This window comes from Budorcas taxicolor, chromosome 9 (assembly GCF_023091745.1).
Source record: "Budorcas taxicolor isolate Tak-1 chromosome 9, Takin1.1, whole genome shotgun sequence".
Classification (NCBI taxonomy): Eukaryota; Metazoa; Chordata; class Mammalia; order Artiodactyla; family Bovidae; genus Budorcas; species Budorcas taxicolor.
In genome coordinates, this window is record NC_068918.1 from 85,706,629 (window position 1) to 85,731,821 (window position 25,193).

General features: G+C 44.4%; 1 protein-coding gene across 1 annotated transcript in view; it reads left to right on the forward strand.

The window, feature by feature from the left end:
• Nucleotides 1-23,672, forward strand: part of SNX9 (sorting nexin 9) — a 92,064-nt gene extending 68,392 nt beyond the window's left edge. The window contains 9 exon segments of the mRNA XM_052645565.1: nt 3,389-3,519; nt 7,617-7,720; nt 8,970-9,073; nt 11,244-11,321; nt 13,974-14,050; nt 15,152-15,241; nt 18,213-18,327; nt 20,143-20,234; nt 22,059-23,672. Of these exon segments, the coding sequence (XP_052501525.1) occupies nt 3,389-3,519; nt 7,617-7,720; nt 8,970-9,073; nt 11,244-11,321; nt 13,974-14,050; nt 15,152-15,241; nt 18,213-18,327; nt 20,143-20,234; nt 22,059-22,106 (839 nt within the window). The 3' untranslated portion in view covers nt 22,107-23,672.
• The last annotated feature ends 1,521 nt before the right edge of the window (nt 23,673-25,193 follow it).

Below are 25,193 nucleotides of genomic sequence, written 5' to 3' on the forward strand. Positions count from 1 at the left end.
ATAACGCGGAATTCAGTACAGCCCTTAGTTCGGTGCTGACTTCCAGGGTCTCTTCTGTCCATGAGGTGGGTCATCGTCTGCACAGTGTCCAAGTTTCTGCAGTACTTACTAGTCTCTGCTCCTAGTACATGCAGAATTTGAAGTGTTTGAATATCCAGGAGGAGGGTCTAGTTTTGTAGTCTTCAGTTTGACATCTAGGTCTAGGGTTTATTTTGAGTTAAGGTTTGTATAAAATGTGAGGTGGTGGAGGTTTATGTTATAAATCTGGTCATCTAGTGGTTCTTGGACTGTCTGTTGAAGAGAGTATCCTTTCTCTGTTGAGTTTCCTTTGCATTTTTGTCAAAAAATCAATTAAGCATATTTGCACAGGTTTATTTCTGGACTCTATTCAGTTCCATTGATTTATGTGTCTGTCCTTTTGCCAATACCACACCATCTTGGTTATTGTAGCCTTATAATATAGAAAGTCTTGAAGTCAGGTTTATAAATCCTCCAGCTTGGTTCTGTTTCAAAATTGTTTTTAGCTATTCTTTTTCTTTTGCCTTTCCATGTAAATTTTAAGAGTCAGCATGATTCTTTTATAGTCAGATACCTATAAACAATCATGCTAGGGTTTTTATTGGAATTGCATTAATTCTGTAGACCAACTTTGGGAGAACTGAAATCTTTTTTTTTCCACTGCCACCAACAGCACTGTGCAGTTTTATTAACCATTCAAGTACAGTAGCGTCTGTAAGATCCAGACAGAATTGGGATTTAAAAGTGAGCAGATATTCAGCATCTAACAATTTGAAAGAAGCCACTACATACTCTTTTCACAGAAATGTTTTCATGGAGCCAATACAGTACTAGCCATTAACGCAGCACACCAGGTGTACTGAAATAGGAAAGACGCAGCAAGAGACACAGCTGCATTAGAAAGACTTCAGCACTTCAGAAAAAGAGCAAAGCGCTTTTCGGTTCTCCCCGCTTTAGCCGCTAAAACAGCATCATACCATCTGGATCTACCTATACAGCCCTACGTCAGCTTGTAGAATATTTGTCAGGAGGGCAAAAGTAAAATGACACTGGCCAGGACAGCCTTTGGATATTTAGGAAGGGGAGGGGGAGGAAGCCAGTTCTCAGAACAGAGGAGTCGGCTTCAGTCTCATCGGCAGGGTCTTTGGGTCCTTTGTTCTTCTGCGCTTCCGCACTGTGCTCGTCCTCCTCTCGCAAACGCTTGCGCCTCGGTTCTCTTCGCGGCCTCCGTCCTTCGGGTCAGCTTCTCTTCCGCCATTTTCCTGACGTCGTTCTCCTCTGTCCCTTTCTGAAGCACTTCTTTCTCGTGCTTTTGTTTCTCAGCGAGCTGCTTCAACACCTCAGCTTCATGGGACTTGGATTTTTCTTCTGCAGCTTCTAATCTCTTCTGAATTTCCTCCAGGGAAAGATCCTTCCCCTTAGGAGGGGAAAGGGGATATCCTGGGACAGATTCTTTTGGTCAAAGGCTGAGAATCAGCTCAAAAGCCTGGCCTGAGGCACGGTTCTCTACCTCCTTCACCTGGATATCAGAAGCAGCCATGGTGAAGAGAAGACAGCCGACCGGCAGCTGCTCTACACGGTTCGCTGGCAAGGAAAACCCTGCTCAGTCAGTCCCAGCCGCCTGGCCACCCTCGGAGAATTGAAATCTTAATGTGTAGTGTTCCAATGCAAGAACTTACATGTGTCTTACTTGATTTTCATGTTTTATATGTTTCAGCATACGGATTCTGCACATATTTTCATAGATTAATATGTAAGACTTTCATGGGGTGGATTCTATGGTAAAGGAAATAAAATGGAGTACAGAGATGGGGTGCAGTCCCAGGCCAGAGCACCCGGGAATCCCCTCTTCTGGCCTGAAGGTCAGCAGTTTGGGAGCATAAACACTTCTCACAGGCTGTGTGCCTCTGATTGATTTCCACAGCACTTAGTTTTTGTGGCTTTTGTTTGGCTTTCTAGTTGCTTTGTAGGACTAGGATTCAGTTCAGTTCAGTTGCTCAGTAATGTCCAACTCTTTGCGACCCCATGAATCACAGTACACCAGGCCTCCCTGTTCATCACCAACTCCCGGAGTTCACTCAAACTCACGTCCATTGAGTCGGTGATGCCATCCAGCCATCTCATCCTGGGTCATCCCCTTCTCCTCCTGCCCCCAATCCCTACCAGCATCAGAGTCTTTTCCAATGAGTCAGCTGTTCGCATGAGGTGGCCAAAGTACTGAAGTTTCAGCTTTAGCATCATTCCTTCCAAAGAACACCCAGGGCTGATCTCCTTTAGGATGGACTGGTTGGATATCCTTGCAGTCCAAGGGACTCTCAAGAGTCTTCTCCAACACCATAGTTCAAAAGCATCGATTCTTCAGCGCTCAGCTTTCTTCACAGTCCAACTCTTACATCCATACATGACCACCGGAAAAACCATAGCCTTGACTAGATGGACCTTTGTTGGCAAAGTAATGTCCCTGCTTTTGAATATTGCTATCTAGGTTGGTCATAACTTTTCTTCCAAGGAGTAAGCATCTTTTAATTTCGTGGCTGCAATCACCATCTGCAGTGATTTTGGAGCCCAAAAAAATAACCTCTGACACTGTTTCCCCATCTATTTCCCATGAAGTGATGGGACCAGATGCCATGATCTTAGTTTTCTGAATGTTGACCTTTAAGCCAATTTTTTCACTCTCCTCTTTCACTTTCATCAAGAGGCTTTTTAGTTCCTCTTCACTTTCTAGGATTAGCTATTGTCAGATTCACCTAGCCAGAATTTCCATCTCCAGAAACCTTTTAACTGATAGTGATTTTATTAGGCTTATAAAAATTCTGTGTCCACTTGATGTTTGGTATGTAAGGTTTGTTAAACAGATTTTCTACTTTTAAAACAGAAATATCACCCATTAAGCTGTTTTATGATGGCCTTAAGTTCTTCGATAGCAGCTTTCATTATTGCATTCATGGAAAAATTGCTTTTTCTATTTTTCATTTAAGTAGTTGAAAAAGCAAAACAGGAAAAATTGTTTGTGTTACTTTTCATAATACTGAATTTAATTCTAAATTGCTTATTCCATATTATCACCCCTTTCTTGCCTGTAAGGCTTCATATGATCATACAGGCACTGGCATGTTAGTTTATAAGAAAGAGAAAGTTTTTCATATTGAGATAAAATTTGCTTTCGGATTTGTGGAGTACCTTTCTTCTTGGCCTTTGAACATCCACTGTGTTGCTTGTTTTTAGGTTGTTGAAAAATTACCATGGTTTACCTTTTACTGAGTAACTCTGCTGGTAGCCGTATGAACAGCCTTTCCACTTGGGTAACAGGTAAGAGGTGATTCCTCTCAGGCAGAGTCACACAGCACTCTTGGCGTGTCTCTTGCAGGTCGCTTTGAAGAAGAGTTTATCAAAATGCGCATGGAGCGGCTTCAGGCCTGGATGACCAGGATGTGCCGTCACCCGGTAATCTCAGAGAGTGAGGTCTTCCAGCAGTTTCTAAATTTCCGAGATGAGAAGGTAGGACATTTTATTATAATCTTAGAGGATATTGAGAATTGTCACATTCATACCAAGGAAGTTAAATCATGTTGATTAGTTGGTTATTTCTAAGTAATAGTAAAGTAGTCACAGCATGTGAGCAAGGAGTTTGTCAGAATGGTTTTCTGCAAACCAGGAACCAATTGCCCCAGTGAGGACGGGGTGAGGGATGTGATAGGATGCGGGGCTTTTTCCTCAGTGCTGTTGAATATAGGATAGATGCCGAGCTGTGTAGGGTATTTTCAGCGTGAAGTGAGGGGAACAGTGTGAATGATTTCTTAGGATCATATCTTGACCTTACAGTGTAAACAGTGTAATGAAAAGTAGATTCAGAAGTGAAGCTGCTTTTTCAAAGCCACCTTGTTTGTCCAGAACTGTTGTTGTCTGTCCAGGTCTGCCTCCGCCCCGTGGGCAGTCATTCTGTCTGCAGTCACTGTTCTCATTTGAAAATCAAGAAGAAATTGGCTGCTTGTCATCTCACTATTGTTGTCTGCTTTGGAAATAGCTGTGTATCACCTTAGTCTTCCATTGTATGCAGTCATTTGTTTGGTCATGCTTAGTGTAATTTATAGGTTAGAGATCATTCCATTTAAATATTTGTAGTCTTTTTGCATTTCAGAATGAATGCTTACATGTCAAAATGTGATATATAGCAGTTAAAAAAATTATGTGGAATCCCCTCCAAGTTGGTGCCTTACTGCTGTTGGTGCACAGGACTTTAACAAGGGCTTGTTTGATCTGTCTAGGATTCTGTTGAGGCAACATTTCTAGAGAATTCCCTGGCGGCTCAGTAGTTAGATTCCACGCTCTTACTGCCAAGGGCCTGGGTTCAATTCCTCGTTGGGGAACTGACATACCATCAGCTGTGTGACATGGCCCCCAAACCCCAAAACAAACAAGAAAACAGGAAGCATTTCTAAAGGTTGTGCTTTATGCAGATTATAGGCTTTTTTTTTTTTTTTTTTGATACAAGAGAAACAAGAAAGAACTTGGAGCCAGGGCCCTTGGTTTTAGTCTTGGCTCTGCTTCTGACTACCTCCATGACCTTGATCCAAACATTAATTTCATTGGGCCACAATTTCCTCACCTGCTAAATGACAGTATAAAATTAGAAAATTATTAAAAATTGTGATTCTCTGGGCAACAGTAGCTCATATAGATGGTTAGACATAGAAAACCCAAAAGAACCTACAGAAAAATGTAAATCTACATTAAAATCCATGAAACACTGCTGAGAGAAATAAAAAGAAGGCCTCGATAAGTGTTCCAGCACTGTGTTTTATGAGTTGAAGAACTGAAAAGATGTCCTCCATAGAAAATGTAAGCTCCAAGAATAGCCAAGATACTTTTTAAAATGAAGATGAAATGGGAGGAAAACTTTTCTGGATGTTGAGACTCATTATAAAGCTAAAATATTTTAAAAGCAGATAGTAGAATAGAATGGGCCCTTGATTTATGACAAGAATGGTTCTGAGGACGGGGGGGATGGGCAGTCTTTTCTATCAGTGGTGCTCCGTTGGATGGCATCTCCATTGGATGGTGTTTCTGGGAAAAATAAACGTGATCACTGCCTTACAACAAGCTGTGATTTTGTTAGGTTTGATGTTGGTATGTTGGTAATATTTTTAAGACATGGCCCTTATCTGTTAAAGATACATAGTAAAGTATTTATAGGTGAAATGATATTATATCTGAGATTTCCATTAAAATAAACAAGAAATAAAAGTAGGATGGAGGAGACCAGATAAAACAAGTTTGGTGAAAAGTTGATAATTTTTGAAGTTGGATCTATAGGGGTTTATTAAAATATTTTTCTTTCTCCTTCTATCCAGTTGAAAGTTTCCACTGTATTGAGTCTAAAAAAAATTAATTTCTGATGGTTTACAAGTTTAAATGTGAAAGACAACACAATAAAGGTTCTAAAAGGTAACACAGGAGAAAATCTTCATACCCCTAAGGGTAGGGAAGGATTTCTGAAATAAGACACATACAGGAAGAGACTGACCAATTTGACTACCCTAAAAAAAAGAACTGTGGTTTATCAGAGTCATTACAAAGGAAAAACAAGTCGAAGATATGAACGTGTATAGCCAACAAAGGGCTGGATTTTAGAATATGGGAAAACCCATACAAATTGATAAGAAAGATAAACCAGTAGACAAATGGGAGATTTGGTAATGTCCCTCACAAAGCTGGCTTAAAACTCAGCATTCAGAAAACTAAGATCATGGCTTAGATGATGCATCTGGTCTCATCACTTCATGGCAAACAGATGGAGAAACAATGGAAACAGACTCTCGGGCTCCAAAATCACCACAGGTGGTGACTGCAGCCATGAAATTAAAAGATGCTTGCTCCTTGGAAGAAAAGCTACGACAAACCTAGGAAGCATATTAAAAAGCAGAGATATTACTTGGCCTACAAACGTCTGTCTAGTCAAAACTATAGTCTTTCCAGTAATCATGAATAGATGTGAGAACTGGACAATAGGAAAGGCAGAATGCCGAAGAATTGATGCTTTCAAACTGGAGAAGACTCGAGAGTCCCTTGGACAGCAAGGAGGTCAAACCAGTCAATCCTAAAGAAAATCAACCCTGAATATTCACTGGAAGGACTGATGCTAAAGCTGAAACCACAATACTTTGGCCACCTGATGTGAAGAGCCGACTCATTGGAAAAGACCCTGATGCTGGGAGAGGTTGATGGCAAGAGGAGAAGGAAGGATAGGATGAGATGGTTGGATGGTGTCACCAACTTGATGGACATGAGTTTGAGCAAGCTCTGGGAGTTGGTGATGGACAGGGAAGCCTGGCATGCTGCAGTCAATGGAGTCACAAAGAGTTAGACACAACTGAGCTACTGAACAACAACTCACAAAAAAAAATATCTGAGTCATCAGTGAGTGTAAAGAAAAGCACTTAATCTTAGGAGTAATGAGAAATGCAAATTAAAACCACAATGAATAAACTTACCAGAAGGCTAAAATTAGAAAGACCAAGGATACCATGTGTCTTCTTGGTGAGATAAGGAGCTTCTGAAACTCACACACTGCTGGTGGGTATGAAAGCTGGTGAGACCAGTTTGGAAAACAGTTTGGCATTATCTACTTGAATAACTTTCCACGCCTGGTTATATCCCTACAGAAGTGTGTGCACACATGCACCAGGAGGTGTGTACACAGCAGCTTTATCCATACCTCACCACGGCCACTGATGGCTGCCTGTAGTAGAGTGGGGTAAATAAACTGGGCAAGAGTCACTCTCAGGAATATTATACAGCCATGAAATGAGTGAACTCCAGCTGTAACAACTGTGCGTGTAACTTCTCAGCATAGGTTGAGCAACTAAGGCCAGACACAAAAGAATGCCAAGTGTTGGGTTCTTAGCTAGTTCACAGACGTGGCAAAACCATGGTGTAGGGACTTCAGTGGTGAAACTGTATGACGTGAGGAACTGAAAACCATAAAAGAGTGGGTGGGTCATGGTTACCCCTGGAGGGGAGGGAAGGGGTAGTGACGGGGAAGGGATGAGAAGGGGGCTTCCGGAAGTCCAGCTCCCTCCTGTCTCTTGCCCTTGGAAGTAGTTACACAGGAATTCATTGTTTGAGAATTTGTTGTACTGCGTATTTTTGCTTCGAGCACTTTTCTGTGTGTGTGTATGTGTGTATATATATATAACTTGTAATAACTTTTTAATACTTTATAATATTGGTTCCTATCTTATATTTAGAAAAGCTTTAATATTTTCAAGAGAACAACCTACAATTTTGAGGTGCTTTGTCAGGCTCCCAGGGTGTGTTTGTATGGGTGGGTGGGCTTCGGGAAAGGAGAAGTCCTGGCTCACCTCACTCCAAAAGGATTTGGGCTCTTAAGGACCGTTTTGCATAGCAGCACCGTTCACACTGTTCACATGCGGGATGGAGTTGGAGATGCAGGGGTGCAGAGGGAGATGGCATGGGCACTGCCCCCCGAAAGTTAGAAGGATAAAGACGGTCAGTGAGCCAACACTAGGACGGGATTTTGAAAGAGCTCTTTGGCTCTGCTCCCTACCTAAACGTCATAATGTTCCTCTTTACAGGAGTGGAAAACCGGGAAGAGGAAGGCTGAGAAAGATGAGCTGGTGGGAGTTATGATATTCTCCACCATGGAGCCAGAGGCACCTGACCTGGACTTAATAGAAATGTAAGAGACCCTGCCAGCCTCCCCTGCTTCCCCAGCCAAGCCTGCCTCCTCTGCTCGCAGGCCTTGGCCCATCTGACCACAACTGAAATTCACATCATCAGATGAAAGGGTGTGAAATGAGCGGGGTTTGTAGTCAGAAGTCAAGGAGAGCATCGCTTGTACTTGAAACACTGTCTTTCTAACCATAATATCAGTTAAAGTCCACTTCCTTTTTACCTTGAAGTCAGTGATTTCATAGTTGACACAGTGGTTAGTAGTTATTAACAATAAAGCATGATGACACAGCGTGGCACCGAGCCAGCTGACACCCACAGATCAGTCCACGGGCCAGAAATCTCTTTGAACATAGCCTTGAAGAGAGTAATCTCAGGCCTGTTTGTCCAGTGTTTTTTTGACCTCTTGTTTTTAATCTTGTCATCTTTTTAATGTGGGCTTGGTTGAAAGTCTGGAGTAGTTCCTTTACTGTATAAAGACTCATAAGAAATCTTGTGTGTGTTCATAGTAATAGTTTTAAGCAGCCTTTTTTCTTAATGTATAACCATTGCTTATGTTTTACCCAGTATATAGACAGTCTTCTAACTACGCGGAGAGAAAATCAGTTTTAATATGTTGACTTAGGTCTGTGTTCTTCCAAACCCTACTCTGTACACATGTATCTGAAGGGAAAATGGTTGTGTAAACAAAAGTGACCTCACATTATACAGTCTCAATTATAACCTCCTCTTTCATTTAAAAGTATATCGTGATAATTTTTTTCAAGTCAGGAAAAGCTTTTTAATCCTGAAGGAACTGGTATCTTCTGTGTCACTTCGATGCTGTGTGCGTAGGTTTATTTTCTCTGAGTCATTACAGTATTTGTTGGAATGAGTGAACAACTACCATCAGCAACCCATACTATAGAGTCACCAGTACCTGCAGTGATTGAACTTCTTTCAGTGAGATGTTCAAGAAACGATTTTATTTACTTCAGAACAGTTTTCGTTAGAATTCACAAGGAATTGGAGGGCGAAAGGAAGCAGAGTTAAAATATAAGTGGCAGATGTTGAAGCAGTTCTTTCAAAACCTGAATCCATCAGGGTTTTAAGACTAATTTAGTTACAGCGCAGTTGCTAGGTGCACAAGTACCTGTGGTCAGGCTTGTTGTGAGCTCCCCTGAGCACGTTGGACCTTTCTCCGCTTACACCTCGCACTGTCTGGACGTAGGGTAGTGAAGTCAGGGACACAACCTCCTCGTGTTTTTGCCCCGCAGAGAGCAGAAGTGTGATGCCGTCGGCAAGTTCACCAAAGCCATGGATGACGGCGTGAAGGAGCTGCTAAACGTGGGGCAGGAGCACTGGAAGCGGTGCACAGGACGTAAGTGCTCCCTGGCGTCCCCCTGGGAGCCAGGCCCCCCGCAGGCAGAGACACGCCCAGTGAGCGCGCTTTGAGGAGCCTCACTTCCCAGCCCTTGTTGCAGCACAGAAAACTGGCTTGAGCAAAGCCAGTTCAAGAACCCCCATAAAAAAGCATCACGTTCACTTAAATATTGCCAGTTATGTGGGGTTTGTCATCTATGGAAGAGTCATCCTTTCTGCCCGCAGAGAAAGTGCCCATGGTTATTTTTAATCTCAGGATCTTACTTTTAATAGTCATCCCTTTAGTGAGCTGTGTGTTTGACTAAGCTCTAATTTTAGGAAAGCCTGGTGGCGGATGGTGGTAGAAAGCCCAGGGCCTGGGGCAGCCCCAAGCAGAAGTGCCACCGTCTGCTCTGCTCTCTGCCTACTGTGCTGTGCCCTCCCTGCCCTCTGTCCACTGGGCTGTCTTCCCATATCTCCCAGACCCGGCCGCTCTGCCATCCAACAGCCAAGGAGAGAAGCACGGTCCAGTGTCAGCTGTGGGGGTCACGCCTTGGCTGCTGTGGTGTGAAGGGTGGCCAAGTTGAGTACTTTCAGCAGAAACCTGCAGCCCAACAAAGCCTAAAATGTTTCCTGTCTGGCCCTTTGCAGGAAAAGACAGGCCTTACAATGGCCTTCCACCATTGACGTGATATTTTATATCAACGGAACCGTTGTCATGTACCAGCTGTTCATGCTCGAGGGGCAGACACCAGGAGTAATAACACTGGCCCGTTTCCCATGGCAGAGAAATACTGAAAATAGAACTGAGCCTGAAAACATGACCTATACAGATGCAGCATCAGAAAACAATCTGTTTCAGGCCTTTGGTCACAGGGAATAACTCATGAGCAAAAAAGGGAGTGATACTTCTCTAAAATGTAAATGAAATAATTTAATTTTTAAAATAATAACTAAATTCAGCTGTTTCCCCTTTTTAAAGAAAAATTTAAAGGAGTGCAAATCTTAAAGTTTATAAGGATATCACAAAAATCTGGGATCATGGCTTCTATTAAAGAATCAAATCCCTTATGTCTAACATCTGGTCAACTCCATGTCCTGTAAAATCCACAGACCAAAATTAGGAAATAGTAATAGCATTAGGCTGCTCTGTTTTAGGGGACAGGAGGTTGAAGTGTTTTGTTTAGAATTTGATTCAACCATAGTGTCTTTCCTCTCACAAAAGAGTTTTTAATCCCCGGTGTAAAGGCAAAAACTGAGTTACCAAAGGGTGAACAATTTATTAAAGTTAACCAAGCTAATGTAATCTGAATTCATGTTTCCTGTATCTTACAGCTTGTAGACCGTTTGTCAAATTTCTCTGTCCTGGAATTTTTTTAAAAGAAACATTTGAATCATTTTTCTTTATTAATAGCATAGTCTCTTCAAATACAACTAATGGTTTCTTTTGAAGAGAGCAGATGTGTTTCAGGAAACTGTGTACAGATTGCAAATAAAAGTAGCCCAAGATACAAAGACTCTTCTCTGGAGAGTTCTCCAGAGTGATCCTAGAAGCCTAGGATTTAGCACTAGAGGAGCATTGGAGATGATTTAATTAATCATTATTATACAGATGAGAAAGCTAAAATCCCTCCTCCCTGGTCCTGTGAGGTTCCACTGCCGTTTTTCTCCACACCCCATTGCTCTTGGTCGTGTTTTGTTTTGTAAATAATCACTCATAGGTACATGGCAGAGTGGGAGAAGCAGCGGATTAGGAATAACAGGCACCAGATCCACCACTTACTAGCCCCGTGACCCCAGCTTTCCTAACCCAGGAAGAGGAGATGGTGCATCCGCATCGGTAGAGGGGTGGTTGTGATGATCAAGTTGGTGTTCTACACACGAAAGGACTCAAACCTAGAAATCATCTTCTGAATGAGCTTTCGGTTCATTTTGATTTCATTCAGTGAATGAGAGTGTGGGTGCTGGTGGTGGTGGTCATAATAATAGTGTCTACTATTTATTGAACAATTGATTAATTAAAAATTGAAGAAAAAATTAATCTCTAACAACAGTTCATCTGTATTGATATTCTGTTAAAGAATATAGACTATTTTGAATCATTTCAGATTTACTATAAAAATACTTTGAGAAAATAGTTGGATCATTTCATTTTGCTCCATTTAGTGAATGACTTTTTTCTCTTTCAGCATTACCCAAGGAATATCAGAAGATAGGGAAGGCCTTGCAGAGCTTAGCCACAGTCTTCAGCTCTAGTGGTTATCAAGGTACATCTTTCTTTATTTGTTCTTTGGGCCCTGGATGTCTTATCCACACAGACCAGCCTCCTCAGGCTCCTGCAAACAAGTGATAACTGCAATGAAGCACCACCGTCAGTGACGTTCAAACTGGCTGCAGCGCTCCACTGAGGACTTCTGCCGCTTCACCTATTAGTTTTGAGAAAAGTGGTGGGTGGTAATAGTTGGATTTCCAGGCTGGTGTCTTTGCCTTTCCTGTGCTCAGATTCAGCTCTTGGGTTTTAGTGAAGCAGGCGGGTATGGTGTGTGACACTCTGCCCTGCTTTCATTTCTCTGCCAAACTCTGAAGCTGAGTCTGACTATCAAGAGCCAGATCTTATCAGGGACATTTGGAGGGAAAAATCTTGACTGAGTAACAAGTTCATATTGCCTTGTGTCTCTTGCTAACTCATTATTGTTTTCAGCGTATCCCATATAGTATATCTCACTTGTGGTATTTTGAGTTCATTGTGCATTTCCATGGACAACACTTGCAAGTTAGCAGTTTTCTTTTATATCTTGGTTTGTTTTCTTAATTTGGCATATGGAGCTGGTAGGAAGTAAAAAAAAAAGTATTTGCCAGATGAGTGGCACCTATTCAATTTGAGGACGTCCTATCACTTACAGAAATGATAGGCTTGGTACTGTCACTGTGCCATTATTCTGATATCCAGGGAGGATAGATCTTTGGAGGTCAATGTCTGAGTATTTCCAAGTATAAGAAATTAGTCTTTTACCAAAATGTAAGACCTGTGACTCCTGTATTTGAATATTTCTTATTGACCTGGCTGAATTGTGTCTTTCAGTTAAAACTTTTAGCTTGGGCAGGAGTTTTGAGGATTTGTTGGTCTGGCCCCCATTTTTGTAGATGAGGACCCCAAGGTCTGGGAAGATAAGCATCTTGTGGCCAAGAGACCCCGAAAAGGTGCTCAACATCGCCAGTTAGAGAAATGCAAATCAAAACTGCAGTGAGGTATCACACCACTCAGAATGGCCATCATCAAAAAGTATACAAATAATAAATGCTGGAGGAGGTGTGGAGAACAGGGAGCCCTCCTACGCTGTTGGTGGGAATTTAAATTGATGCATCCACTATGGAGAACTGTATGGGGGTTCCTTAAAAAAAATAAATATAGAGCCACCATATGATCCAGCAATCCCATTCCTGGGCATGTATCTGAAAATTATGAAAAGATGAAATTTCTAATTCAAAAAGGCACAGGCACCCCAGTGTTCATAGCAGCCCTTTTTACAATAGCCAAGACATGGAAGCAACTAAGTGTCCATCAACAGATGAATGGCTAAAGAGGATGTGGTATTTATATAAATGGAATATTACTCAGCCATACAAAAGAATGAAATGATGCCATTTTCAGCAACATGGATGGCCCTAGAGATTATCATACTATGTGAAGTCAGAGAAAGACAAATATCATATGATCCCATTCACATGTGGAATCTAAAAACGCGATAAAAATGAACTTATTTACAAAACAGAAAGAGACTCACACACGTAGGGGAAAAAAAAAACAAAACTTGTTACCAAAGGGGGAAGGTGGGGAGATAAGCTAGAAATTTGGAATTAACAGATACACATTTGGCTCTGTTCATTGAAAAGGCCTAGAAATAGCTATCAAGTCCAAGCACTCCCAGCATCACCCACATGGCGATTTCAAAACATTGTTTCCCTGAAATAATCCAGAGCTCAGAGGGAAAGAACTCTGATGCCAACCTGAAGAACCTTCCACTGTCCTATGGAACAAAAATTTGAGCTTAGTGAAGATAATGATTGCTATGAAATGAAGCATATCAACTTTAATCCAGACTTGCAATGATATTCTTAAAAAGTTAATCTCAGTCACCTTTGGAGGATGGAATAGAATCAACTTATAATTCTGAAAACTGTAAAAAGAAGGAAGCATTTAACCTATTCTTCCTGTCCCTATACCTCAAGGTAACCAAAAAGCTGATAAAATTTGTCTTTATAAACATATTTCAGCTAATAAAGAAGCAGTGACATAAGTAGTATAGCACCGATTTGCAAACCTAAAATACTAAATACTTGGTATACTAAAATGAAAGATCTAGGCGATACAGGAAACAGAGGACTGTGTTGTCACCACCGAGACTCGCTCAACAGAACCCGACTCTGGGACCAAGGCACACAGCCTGGTTCCGTCCACACGTCCCCAAAGGAAGTTTGCCAGAAAAACACACAGAGGAGAAAGAACCTCTGTAGGAAACATGTCAGCTCTGTGCCACGTGGATGGTCTTTGCATCCTGACTCAAGCAGCCAGCTTGGTTGGAGACACCAGCCAGCTGCACACTGGCTGGACGGTTCATATCAGGACCAATGGTCATTTCTTAGGTGTGAGATTGGGGTTGTCTCTATTTCCTAAAGAGCCCTTGTCTTTTAGGTAGAATGTATGGATGAAGTGTTAAATGACCAGTAAAAGGGAAAGGAAGGGAGGGGACTGAAAGATTGGACACAGGCTGTTAGTTGGGAAGTCAGGTGATGGGTAGATGAGGATTCATTCTACTGTTGTATAGTTTGCAAAGTTTGAAGTTTGCTATAGTAAAATTTTAGGAGTAATGAAAAGGAAATATAAGTTGTAACACTCATATAACTGTCTTGATTCTCAGGTGAAACAGATCTCAATGACGCGATAACTGAAGCAGGAAAGACTTACGAAGAAATTGCCAGCCTTGTGGCAGAACAGGTATATTAACATAGGCACATGGTTCCAGTTGAGATTTTATGTTACCTAGTCTACGTTTTATTTAAAACCTGTTTTAAGACAAGCTTTCCAAATGGCTGTTTTCTTCTGTCCCTGTGCATCTTTATTAATTACACTGAGTAGTAGCATTTCTTAGGCCAAGCTAAAGTAAGGGATAATTCATCACCAGGAAGCCTCAGTAGCTCCCAGCGCCGATGGTCTGGATCCATCTCAGCCACCAGGGGATTAGAACGTCCAGGGAAGAGCTCTGGTCCTTGTTTGGAGTCTTGCTCAGCTTCTCGGAGCAGGGGTTTCCTGGTCTGTAAATAGCGATGGAACCACCTGCCTGGGAGTGGGCTGAGGATCAACAGCCAATAAAGAGAAAGCCCTGGTCAGGTTTCTGGCAGGCAGATTTCACTGTAGCCACCTGGCTTTTATTGGAGTCTTTAGTAGCCTGATTTCAGTTATGTTCATAGATAACAGATGATGTTTCCTTAAGGGGACTAACCATCGAGGTTGTTTCAAACCCTTAAATTAAAAAAAAAATTTTTTTTTTTTTTGCAGATGACAACTTGAAATACATATTTGAATAACCATACATTCATGTGGTCATTAACTACTCTCCTGATACTTGTAAAAAAAAAAAAGATTAATTTTTAGAATTGTGTACACCAAAACTTTAAATATTATCACAGAAAAATGGAAAATTTTATTGCCACTTTTAATGATTACCAGATTTTTAGCAACTTTTTAATTTTCTGCTAAAATTTACACATTAAGCTATAACATCTAATTTGCCTCTGTGTAAACATACGGTGTTAACTAGTTTTTTTTTAATTTTGTTCACAGTGTTGTCTTTTGGGCCAGTTCAAAATAGCTAATTTTACCAACCAACCTAAAAATCCACAGTTTTATCATTTTTTCATAGCCTACAATGACAGTACAGCGCTCTTGGGGATTATTTTCTTACAGGAGAACTAGGCTGACTACTTCACACTCATGTCATGCCTGGCAGATTCGGCTGATACAGCCCTTAAATGTAACTGTTTTCTCTGCTGTTGTCTGAATTCTTCCACCAATAATAGCCAGTCTTTCTTGTTACAGCCAAAGAAAGATCTCCATTTCCTGATGGAGTGTAACCATGAATATAAAGGCTTCCTGGGCTGCTTCCCTGACATTCTTGGCGCTCACAAGGTAACTTGATCCGAGGCCTTCACAGACGAGGTCCCCGGCTGAACCAGGACCCAGGGGCAGGGCCACCTGCGGGAGCTTCGCCCTTCAGCCACACACATGCACACACACACAGACACACGCACACACACCCACACACACACAAACCCACACACCAGCAGACACACACACACCTGCAGACACACACACAGACACACCACCCCCTCACACACACACAATACGCTTGCACACACACACACCCCCCACACAAACCCACACACACACCCCACACAAACCCACACACCCGCAGACACACATACACGCACACACAAACACACACACGCAGACACACACAGACACACCCCACACACACACACACACAACACGCTTGCACACACAGAGACACACGCACACACACACACAAACCCACACACCCGCAGACACACGGACACAGACACACATACCCCCACACACATACAACATGCTTGCACACAGACACATGCACACACACACCCCCACACACAAACCCACACACCCACAGACACAACACGCTTACACAACATGCTTGCACACACCCCACACACACAAACCCACACACCCACAGACACACACACCCATGCAGACACACACACAAACCCACATACACACACACAGACACACACACCCACACACACACCCCACACACCCACACACACACACAGACACACCACCCCATACACACACACAGACATGCACACAGACACACACACACACACAACACACGCACACAGACACACACACACATACCCCACACACAAACCCACACTCCCACAGACACACACAGACACACACACAGACACACCACCCCATACACGCACACACCCCACACACCCACAGACACACACACACCCGCAGACACACACACACACCTGCAGACACACACACAGACACACCACCCCCCACACACACAACACGCTTGCACACACAGAGACACGCACACACACACAAACCTACATACCCGCAGACACACACGCAGACACACAGACACACACCCCCCCACACACACAACACGCTTGCACACACAGACACATGCACACACACCCACAGACACACACACAACACGCTTGCACACACCCCACACACACACACACCCAGACACACACAAACACACACATGCAGACACACACACAAACCCACAGACACACGCGCACACACACAGACACACCACCCCATACACACACACACACAGACATGCACACAGACACACACACAACACACGCACACAGACACACACACACACATACCCCACACAAACCCACACTCCCACAGACACACACAGACACTGAGACACACACACAGACACACACACAGACACACCACCCCATACACACACCCCACACACACAGACACACAAACACACAACACCACACACACAACATACACATACAGACACACCCCACACACGCACACACACACCCCACACACATACACACAGCCCCCATTCACACCCTACACACACACACCCCACACCCCAGCCCCCACCCCCCTCCCACCCCCGTTAGGAGCTCCACTCCAAAACCAACCCGGACGGCTCGGCAGGCTGACATAGTGAGGTCCTGTCACATTTAGATGCCTGAGTGGTTGTTGAATCTCTTCTATCCTGTAGAAAGATTATTTGGAGGGAACTAAAAGGATGATAGATATTCCTTTATGGACACACTTAGGTCAGGTTGCAGACGTAGTTATCATGGTATCTGATGTTCAAGTCAGTGTCAGGAATCTTACCCTCATCAGCGAGACCCTCCCTGCACACTGTGTGGGCAAGTCCTCCCAGGGCCTTTCCTGTCCAGGTGAAATCAGATGTCCTGGAATGGTCAATGTCGATTTTATTTGTTTACGTTAATAGAAAGGAAAACTATATAGTTCCCATCATAAAGGTTCTTTTTTAAAACTAAATAAAGATTGGTTTGGAGTGTCCTCAGATTTTGATCCTGGTTCATTTTTCTCTCTTTAAAACCTCATTACTGTGGGTGTTTTATCGGCTGTCGTACCCTAGGGTATTGTGATGTGCTTGGGTTTATTTTGAGACACTGTTTTTGTTTTCTTTGGGTATATACCCACAGGTGGGACTGCTGGGAGAGTAGATCTTAAAAATTCTCATCACAGGAAAAAAATAGTTTATAACTCACTGAGGTGATGGATCTTAACATACTTATGGTAGTAATCATTTTGCATTATACACATGTCTCAAATTCATTATGTTATACACCTTAAACTAATATAATGTTATCTGTCAGTTACCTTGCTGTAAATGGGGGTGGGTGAGAATAAAAAAATAAAATTAAAATCTCAAAGAAAAAAAAAAACACCTCAGAGCAGTTAGCTTGTTGTAGGAATTTGTGCCTGCCTTGAGAGTTGTAGGTGGGGAACCTGATTTATACACAGGCGTAGAGTTCTTCCCAGGCAGCGCCCATGAGCCATGCGATGGCACAAGTGTCGGAAGTGTTTGGCAACTTTTGCAGCTGTTTCCACCTCAGCATTAATTTGAAGTTAGTCCAGAGCTTCTTACAGAAATCGCAGTAAAGCTTATGATCAGCATAGCGAGGCACCAGCTTATGAAATACTCTGCAAGAGTGCCCAGGCATATATGCTAGACTGTCCCAGATCAAATGACTTCCTAAAGCTAGTGCCTGTTTTCCAATCATGTACCACTCTCACCTGACAATGACTTACTCATATTACAGATAAAGAGTGCTGTTTAGTTTTCAGCCTTGCTGTAGCATAAAAGTGTAGATTTCAGCTCAGCTATATTTTACAGGAATAGCAGCATTTTTGTTTCCAAGCAGCTTACAGGAAGTTACAGTGAGATGTGTTCCTCATGTTTTCATTTTGTGGGGACATATTCCTATTCAGTAGCAAGACAATTATAGAATATGTTGGCTTTGTTACATTGTAAACTAATGACCAATCCTTTTAAATTTGTTTTATTAATACCACCACACTTTGTATTTCACAGGGAGCAATAGAAAAAGTGAAAGAAAGTGATAAACTGGTTGCAACCAGTAAGATCACCCCCCAGGACAAACAGAACATGGTGAAGCGGGTTGGGACAATGTCTTATGCTTTGCAAGGTAAGAACGATAAGGTCTGTGTGTAGCTAGTGGAGATTTTTTTCCAAGAAAATTTTCTATTTTCCTTGCTGGAGAGAAATTCCAGTATGAACAGCAGTTAAGTTAATAAGAACTGATTCAAAATATCTTCCTAAGCCTGTTGTTTGTGGGATCTCAGTGTTAAAAGCTGTAATATTTATATTTAGTTTTTCACGCACTTACCTGACGTAACTACAAATGACAACGTGATTAAACCTGTACGTTTTAATTTCTTCTTGGAGACCCTGAAGATTCCTTTCATAAGCTTTAATCTATCCAGACTAGATTCCCAAATCCAGCTCTTAGCAGCATGTAACCTGCAGGCCCCAAGACCATAGAATGCGAAGCGAGTTTGGACATAGCATTTTTGGCATGATTTGACTGTTACTAAAAAGAAAATACTAATTTTTCCAGCAGATAGGAGTAGTGAATGGATTTTTTGTGTTTTGGAGGATGGATGGGATACATGGGCCAAGGAGGGAGCGGAAGGATGTTCTGGTAGGAACAAAGCACACAAAACACAATGGGACCAGATGATGTCATTGGCCTTTGGGAATAAAACACAGTTGCAGGTTACGGGGGTAGACTTTGGAGATTCTGGGGGGCCTCAAAAGCCTGGCAGAAGAGTCTAGACTTGCTGTGGACGTTAGGAAGCCATGAAAAGGTTTTGATGGAAAAACAAACAGAAAAAAGACTGCTCAAGGAAGAGGATTTGTTCGTGACGGAGGTGGGGGTGCAGGTTGGGGGCTGATGTTTGACAGCCCAGCCAGAGACCTGGCTCCTACCGTCTGAGGTTTTTGAGGACCCAAAGAAGATGAGGTGCTGGGGGAGAGAATGAAGGGTACTTATGGGCTTTTCCAAAGGATCCTCAGGACTAGGGAGGAAGTAGGAGAAGGGAAGAATGTGTGAAAGGTTTCCAGAATGAGGACAGTTCAGGGCAGAAACAGGGAGGCCTGAGTGAAGCTCGGGGCTTGGAAGAGTTTTGAATGGGTAAGTTGGTCCTGACCTTGTGTTTGGAGTTATCCAAACAGTTGAATGAAAGTGTTGTACAACTTCAGATAACAACCTAAAACAACAGTGAGCTTTTTACAGGAATTTATGCCAGCAGCGGTTGGCTTTGTAGGTGTGGCGTGTAGGGAAAAGGCAGAGGTCATATGGGGCCTGATAAGGAAGGCCTCTCCAATACTGGTGATGGGATGGGGGTGGCACTGAGAGGCAGAGTAGGAGAAGGGGTTCATTTGCTGAGTCGAGACATCCAGCAAACACAAAGGATGGGCGTCTGACCCTCTGCCTGGGAAGAGGCCGAGTTCTGGCAGTCCTGGTGCTTGGCAGCACCAGACATCAGCTGCCCTGAAGAGGGCCTTCCTCAAGTCTCACCGCCTGCCCAGCCTTTCAGAGGTGCCTGAGGAAGCCCGCAGCCTGGGCAATCACTGCAGCAGAGGACGTGGCGCCCAGCAGGCAGCTCGCGAGGGCCCCCGTGAACAGACTTGACATTCTGGACTGAGGTCGTCGGTAGCCAGTGGGCCCAAGTCGGTTTCCTGCTCCAACGAGCTGTCATTTGGGTGATCGTGTTGGGCTTTAGAAGATTTAACTTGCAAATTGACAGTAATCGTCCGTTTAGGGAAAAGTGTTTTTGCTGTTACCCGTTCAAATTGTTTTTCTAGCCTCTTATAGCATTTTTGTCAGGAACTGGTACAGGGCAGCCTGGCTGATGATGAGTCATAACTGGGCCAGAGACACAGCTGTGTTCGTTTGCAGTCCAGGGGCCACTGACCGATGTCTTGGTCTTGATTGCAGCCGAGATGAATCACTTCCACAGTAACCGGATCTATGACTACAACAGCGTCATCCGCCTGTACCTGGAGCAGCAGGCGCAGTTCTACGAGACGGTGAGTCGGCCCGTCCTCTGGGCTTCCTGCGCACCGCCAGAGCTCTCTGTGAAGCTAGTGCGCCTGTGGTTTTTAACCCTAACTAATGAGCCAACTAACGGGCTTCGCTGGTGGCTCAGAGGGTAAAGTGTCTGCCTGCAATATGGGAGACCCCGGTTCGATCCCAGGGGGAAGGAAATGGCAACCCACTGCAGTGTTCTTGCCTGGTAAGCTACAGTCCATGGAATCGCAGAGGCGCACACGACTGAACAACTTCACTTCTCAGTAAGCCAAAGGAGGCTGAATACTGAGCAGGGATTTTTTTTCCAATCTCTTTTAACCGTATCTGCGTTTTCCTCTTGAAGAACACTGGGCTAAAGAGGGGGTTGTTTTTTTCAAGAAGGAAGGGTGCGGGATGCTGGTGGTGAGCCCCCGAGAAGCCCCTATTGTGCGGTCCCCATTGCTCCCTGCACAGGGGACACTGTGAGATGAGGTCACCCTGCCGGTTCAGCTGGGGAAGGCGCCTGGCACCCCGCGGGACTGCACAGGCCGGCTTTGTGTGTGAGCGAGGGTTTTGCAGTGTGCTAGAGGGATTTCAGAAGGAAAACAAAAGCAAGAGGGGGAGTAAAGCCTCAGACGGTCCCATTCAGGAACCAGTAATGAAAATGGAGACCTTCACACCTCTGCAGAGCAATTTTGTTATTTACCAGGGTGTACATAAAACAAAGATCTAGCCCATAAATGGAAACCCAGACCTCAAAGACAAGTTCTGTAACTTCTTACGATGGACCGCATGTTGGCCACCATATTTCTTACTAAGTTTCCATGGTGCCATCTCCTGCACGTTCAGGGATTGGCGAGCTCCAGACTCACGTCCGCACACGTGTCCTTGTCTGTGGGTGGGCACGCCACTCGCATATCCGCCGCGTGGGCTCTCTGAAGGGAGCCGTGGCTCGTGTGCTCTGTGCATACTGTCCATGTGTGGTGGAAACAGGTGGTTTCAGAGGCAAGCTGAAGGTCAGCCTGTCCCCACACTGCAGCAGCAGGGCCCGTCTCAGGAGGTCCCAGGTGTCCGGGAAGGCAGGGAGTCTGGGCCCAGCATGGAAACTGGATCCTGGGAGGACAGGCCAGTGGTCTAGAAGTGACGCCACGTGGTTGGGAGGAGCTGGGCTTCCTTTGAGCTGTGCGCCGACGCCAGCAGTCCCATCTGGGAATTTAGGAAGGTCTCGCCCCTGCCAGGTGGCGCTGGCAGTAAAGAACCCGCCTGCCGATGCGAGAGACATAAGAGACGTGAGTTTGAGCCCTGTGTCAAGAAGATGCCCTGGAGAAGGAAATGGCAACCCACTCGTATTCTTCCCTAGAGAATCTCATGGGCAGAGGAGGCTGGCAGGTTACGGTCCATAAGGTTGCGAAGAGTTGGACACAACTGAAGCGACTTAGCGTGTACCCCACTGCCTGGACACTTTCCCTTTTATAGGGCTTCCCTGGTGGCTCAGACGGTAGAGAATCTGCCTGCAATGCAGGAGACCTGGGTTTGATCCCTGGGTCAGGAAGATCCCCTGGGGAAGGAAATGGCAACCCACTCCGGTATTCTTGCCTGAAGAATCCCATGGACAGAGAAGCCTGGCAGGCTACACCCCACGGGGTCACAAAAAGTTGGACACAACTGAACAACTAACACTTTCCCCTTCCGCTGCTCAGAGGCTAAGTTGGGGCTGGGAGGGACTAGGAGCATCTAGCAGTGCCAGGATTTGAAATGTCTGGAGTGTTTGAGAAGAGATGGAAATAACAGAGAACCACGGGGTCACGATGGGAGACATCTCACGTTGTTCTGTTTCTCACCAGATTGCGGAAAAGCTGAGGCAGGCCCTCAGCCGCTTCCCGGTGATGTAGGACCGGTGGAACAAACGTGGAGAAACGCCGAAGTGCTTCCTTCTGACCTGGGACAACGCAATTTGATTTTTTTTTTTCCCCATCATCCATAAAGAAACAAAGAAAACCAAAAACAAAGAGAGTTGGAAAAAAAACTTCATTTCCGTTATTAACCGCCTAAATGCATCCGATTTTTAGGAATAGTCTTTCGTTCATCTCCAGATCCATTATTTAAACCAATGGAAATGGTCTATTTTTGGAAAGTACTTAAGTTACCAGAATTTTAATGGAAAATTAGGGATTTGCTCCCCTGATATTTTACATAAAGTTGTAATTTATGAGTCAGCCACCGTTCTCCTGTTGCTGCCCAACGTCAGATAAGTACTAATTGCTTTCTTAAAAAATGCAAACTATGCCAGAGTAAAAAACATAATATGTTTGTATATTTTTATAACCCCTTTCCACCCTTTGAGAGTCATATCTATTTAGGAAACTCTGCAGGCCTTCCACTGAGATGTTTATAACTCAGACACTCAGTTTTCTCGACAGAGGAAGCAGGCAGGGGCTCCCGCGGCTGCCGCCCCTCATGTGGCCATGCCGCACGCGTCCCTCCAGAGGACCAGCTTGGCGGAACCCCGGGATCAGAGCCCCCGTGCCCACCGCCCTAAAGTGCCGTCTGCCTTGCGTTCCCTCCTGAGCCCGGGTGAGGCTGGAAGGATTCACCTAGAAAGCCCCAGGGTCTGGGGGGGAGGCGCTCTGGCTTGGCTCCTGGGACAGGAGCAGCCACGTCTCTGTGGGCAAGCACTCCTCCCAGGCTCTCTGCTTGGCCTCGCAGTCTCGAGCTGCTCAAGGAGGCATCATGAGAAGTGCTGGGGAAAGCGTGATTTTGCCGCTTGATTTGGATTTTAGACTAGCAGGCCGGTGGGGGTTATTATCTGAAACGATGAAGCACAGGTAAGCAAGCCTCTCCCAGCCCCACCAGATGGGAAGGTTTTAAGGGGCTGACGAGGGTGCTAAGTCATGTAACACGCACACGCAGCCTTCCCCAAGCTTTTACATGCGAGAAGAAAAAGTTAAGGGCGATGCTCTTCCTGACTGTGTCCTAAACTTCAGACAGAATTTTGTCATCACTAGTACTTAATGGCATAAAGCAAAACAGGGTCTTGGCGAACCATCAGCTTTAACCTGGGATGCTCGCAGACACGGTCTCAGCCCCACAGACCTCGCCGCCCTCCACGGCTGCCTTACCACGCCCTCGCACCACTCTTCCCTCTTCTGACCTGATAGTCACGTGATAGGAAATGAAAGTTTTGGGTCAGCACAAAGTGAAACCAAAAATAAATAGAAGAGGAAATCAAATGAACATGAATATGAGAACTTCTTGTTCTTCAGTATCACGGGTTTTTTTTTGTTGTTAATGTTTTATAAGCAATTTTCCCTACTTGATTTTTCTTTTATAAAATCTTATAGAACAGTGTTTATGATACAGCCATTTAATATATGTACAAATTGTAAAGAATATGTATAAATGTTTTACACAAATGCAAGAGCATGTAGAAGCCAACATATAAATAAATTGTTAAACTGTACAGTAAATTCTCAAGCACTTTTCCAAAACACTTTCTGGTGTTTTTGTGTGATTTTTATTTATTATTATTATTTTTTAATCATTCTTTCATGTTGCCAGCTGCTGAAGAGCATCTGGTAATGAGTTTGCCCCAGAACTTATTTCTCCTAACATGAATTAATAATGCTAACTCCTTAAATGAGCATTATCAATCCAGAAAGCATGTCATAGTCACCTGGAGAGGCAGTAAGAACAAATACTGATGCCCAGTGTGTTAGGGTTCTCCAGGGAAACTGAACCTACAGGGAGTGTGTGTGTTCATCCCTTAAGAGAGCTTTCCTCCTCTTGATACCCCATGTCTTCTCATACATCCCGTCACCTTGTCCTTCCGGCGTGTCCAGGGAGAGGCTGTGGTGCTGCAGCTGTCCACTGGGGGGCGGTATTGCACGTCGGGCGAGACCCTGGGTAAACCCCGCACAGACTTCTCTTCCGCTGCGGCTCCTGGTGGAGCTCCCTGTGGGCCATAGATGCGGGGGGGAGGAGAAGGCAGTGTCGCGGGAGGGGGGCCGTGGTGTTTGGGCCACGTCCTCGTGTAACGTGAGCCTTCAGCACTGTTTCCATTCAGTGAGGGAGCGCCGCTGTGCACACTCGGCCTTACGGCTGGTGGTCAGGTAACACCCAGTCCTGATGGGCAGCTCGGGTCTCGCGTTGACTTGCTGGCCGGTGCTTAAGCGTTCCGTCCGTTTCAGGCCAAGAGCTGTTTCTCAGAAGGAGAGTCGTCTTCTGTGGAGGATGGCAGGGCTGTGCTCCAAACCCTGAGGCCTGCACCAAGATGCTTCCACCAAAGGCTCCAGACAGCATCCCTTTCTGACACCGAAGCTTTGGGTACCACTGGATCTGCTGGGTCACGTGACCCAAGCTGCAGAGCAGGTCACACGGTGGCCTGATCCGTGAGGAGCCTTCTCTTGTTCTGGGGCCCAAGTGGCCTAGTCAGTATTAACATACATATATTGATTGTCTGAGGAAGGGACCAGGAAAATGAAACAGGATTCTAAGAAAAAGAGATGACATAGGACACTCGAAATAATGTTAGCTGACTGTGACCCAGGAAAGGGAACTTGAAAGGCAGTGAAAAATGTGTCCATTGGATGTTTGTGTTTGGAAGATTCTCCTGGAAGTTGCAAAATTTTAAAAACCTAATGAAACTCCAATACTTGGGCCACCTGATGTGAAGAACTGACTTATCGGAAAAGACCCTGATGCTGGAAAAGATTGAAGGCGGGAGGAGAAGGGGACAACAGAGGATGAGATGGTTGGATGGCATCACCAAATCAATGGACATAAGTCTTGAGTAAACTCCAGGAGTTGTTGGTGATGCAGTCCATGGGGTCGCAAAGAGTCAGACACGACTGAGCAGCTGAAGTGACTGACAGAATGTGTTTTTCATCCTCTGTGGGTTCAGACACATTGTGCGGTTCATATAGGATATGTTGATGTTCTGATTTTTAATTACTTGTATCAACCTTTAGCTATCGCAAAAG